Source organism: Anopheles cruzii, unplaced genomic scaffold, assembly GCF_943734635.1.
Source record: "Anopheles cruzii unplaced genomic scaffold, idAnoCruzAS_RS32_06 scaffold02850_ctg1, whole genome shotgun sequence".
NCBI classification, from domain to species: Eukaryota; Metazoa; Arthropoda; class Insecta; order Diptera; family Culicidae; genus Anopheles; species Anopheles cruzii.
Genome location: NW_026456435.1, coordinates 1 through 2720, shown reverse-complemented (window position 1 = coordinate 2720; position 2720 = coordinate 1). Strand labels below are relative to the sequence as shown.

Here is a 2720-nt window from a genome sequence, read left to right as displayed (position 1 = left end):
CGCTGACCTCCGAGCCAGACTCCAAAACCTTGCATCATGTTTCATTTATATTTAGCTTGTTGTCTCCCCCAGGATTTGGCCACGACTGTGTCTGGCTTACATTTCTTTCTGAATCATTTAGCATAAGCATGATTGATATCTTTCAGCAAAAGTCGCCGTCTAGCGTCGTGCTTTCTTTTTGCAATTCCCCTCGCTGAGCTTATGCTGGCATTTGGGTCTGTTTGAAAAGAAAAAAAAATTCAAGCCTCTGGTCAGATGATCGACACCATTAAAACTAAAAAGTCAAGTCTAGGAACACCAACGAGACATCGTTTTGTTCGTTTGCTGTGTTTCTTTTTCTTTTTGATTGACATCCGTAGATAAGTTGATTTGACGGGCGACCGGACTAGAAACCGGGAGACATTTTGTGGACTTTGTTCTCCGACGGTTTATTATCGGCCTTAGGATGCCAATATCCGTCTAATCGCTTCTTCTTAAAGTCCCCCATTACTGGGCAGAAATGGACAACTTGACGGAATCTGGAACATAAATGGCGAAATCTGTTACTCTTTGAGGTCTTTTTTATCGTGCCAGTTTCATAGGCCGATCGTTTTGTGTACTCATATGATTTCGATTGCCCACCGGTCTGCTTATTCTGTACTTCTATTTTTAACTAGACCCCTCTCGATCGGTCAGCGTAGATCATGTTCGTGAAGCTCGGTGGCAAAGAGTAGCCATTTGGGTGATCGTGTGTAGAAGAAGTTTATCGATTCGAGAGCGTAAAATTCTCCACCGGGATGGGTGAGAACACTGTTTGTACACCGAAAAAAAGAAGCCACACAAAACAACTTCCTCCTATTTGCGACTCGTCGGCCCGTGTCGGGGTCCCAGGCGGGCGTTGCGGCAGTCTTCTTGAGTGAAGATAAATGTACACCACCATGGCCACGCACGTACGAAGGGCGTTTGTCGTTTGGGTGCCACAACGGGCGACGGATAGCGGTGCGGAGGATAAGCCTTATTTCGATTGCCATGTGTGGGTATTGCCATTGCGTTCGAGATGAAACTCGAAGGAAGCCAAGCGTTAAGGAGCCACCGGGGCAGGGTGGATGCTGGGAGCCGGTGGTAGCGTCCAAACAACCAGACGGTCCCCCAAAATCGGCTGACCATCGTCCAACGCAGACCGGCAGCCTGATGGGAAGCGTTGTAAGATGGTTTGAATGATACGCAAAAAAAACGATCTTGAAGAGGTTCGGTTCGTGCACCCAGCGCGAACCTGGACCGGTCGATCCTACCCGTTCGTTGGGATGCGAACAAATTTTCGTCGGTATATAAGTCCGGTCCAGAGTCACGGATACTCACAGTTTGGCTTCTGCCCGTAATCAGTGAGCAACACACGAGTTCCCCTAAGCGGTAAGTAGTTCACCAGCCGGTGGATCCCTAAAACTGCCGCACAGGCAATCGCGGTGTGTGGGCAAAGGCATTAGCGAGGTGTTGTTAAAAAGTTGGAAAAGTGATACCATTTGAAGTCGAGTGAAAGGCTTGGGAGAAAAGTTGCCAGTTCTTTAGAATGGGACCGACAGTTTGCCTCGGGTTCGTCACTTGATAAATTGCTCGACGTTGGGCGTTGCAGTCTTTCATTAGCTAAGACAGTTATCTCGCACGCAATACAGCTAATTGAACGGCGATAGCGGCTGAGTGGTTAATTGTAGCTCTGCGAACGATCGCAATCGGTTCCACGCAGTTCAGATTGCGTTCGGGCACACACAATCGGAAGTGATAGTTTGTGTGGCCAGATAAATGCGATTTATATCTCGGTTCCATACTTTTTCTGAGCTCATTCAAGTTGCGCCTTCCATCGTTGTTGAAGTAGTTATTTGCAATTGTTGTTCGCGTGACAAACTGGGCCCTGTGTTGGAGTTTGTACGAACGGTGTGGCCGTAAAAGTAGGGATTCGGTGTAGAGCGCCGTCACAATCACAGTCAGTCATAACTGCCACTGACTCATCACTTATCGGCTGGGCTTACTTCAAGTGTAGCCGTGTCTGGGTACGCTAATGTTGCCCCCTTTTTCTATTCCCTCCGACCCACAGAAGACCTTAGGCGACGTTTTAACGCCTTAGGGGATTGTAGCTGTATTGTTTGAAGCTCATTGCTATTGTTGAAGTCTTGGCGAGTAGACAACCCGTTGGGGAGTTGCCCTTTGTACGCGACAGCGATCGGTGGATAGTCTATAATTTAGTTATGCTAAACCGTAGCGACGCAAAGATCCCCATTGCCTAACAGGGCTTTATTAGTGGCACGAGGCTCTGTACGTTTTGCGTTGTGAGCTGCCATCGTGTGATCCAAGCTAGTGAGTGTAACCGTTGCTTTCTACGATTCTCTTTTCGGCTAGCAAATCGTTTCTGCAAAGATGAAATTCTTCGTCGTCATTGCTCTGGCTTTGGTAGCCGCAGTTGCCGCCCAGGATAAGTACACCACCAAGTACGACGGTGTCGATCTGGATGAGATCCTGAAGTCCGACCGCCTGTTCAACAACTACTACAAGTGTCTGCTGGATCAGGGCCGGTGCACCCCGGACGGCAATGAGCTGAAGCGCATCCTGCCCGACGCACTGAAGACGGACTGTGCCAAGTGCAGCGAGAAGCAGAAGAGCGGCACCGAGAAGGTGATCAACTATCTGATTGACAACCGCAAAGACCAGTGGGAGAACCTGCAGAAGAAGTACGACCCGGAGAACATCTA

At 48.8% G+C, this 2720-nt stretch overlaps 1 protein-coding gene across 1 annotated transcript; it reads left to right on the top strand.

Moving 5' to 3' along the window:
- Nucleotides 1-1344: 1344 nt before the first annotated feature.
- Nucleotides 1345-2715, top strand: LOC128276889 (ejaculatory bulb-specific protein 3-like; the record flags this gene model as incomplete). Its single annotated transcript, XM_053015346.1, has 2 exons — nucleotides 1345-1389; nucleotides 2371-2715. A coding segment is annotated over exon 2 (327 nt), but the record flags the coding sequence as incomplete, so codon positions are not given.
- Nucleotides 2716-2720: the final 5 nt, after the last annotated feature.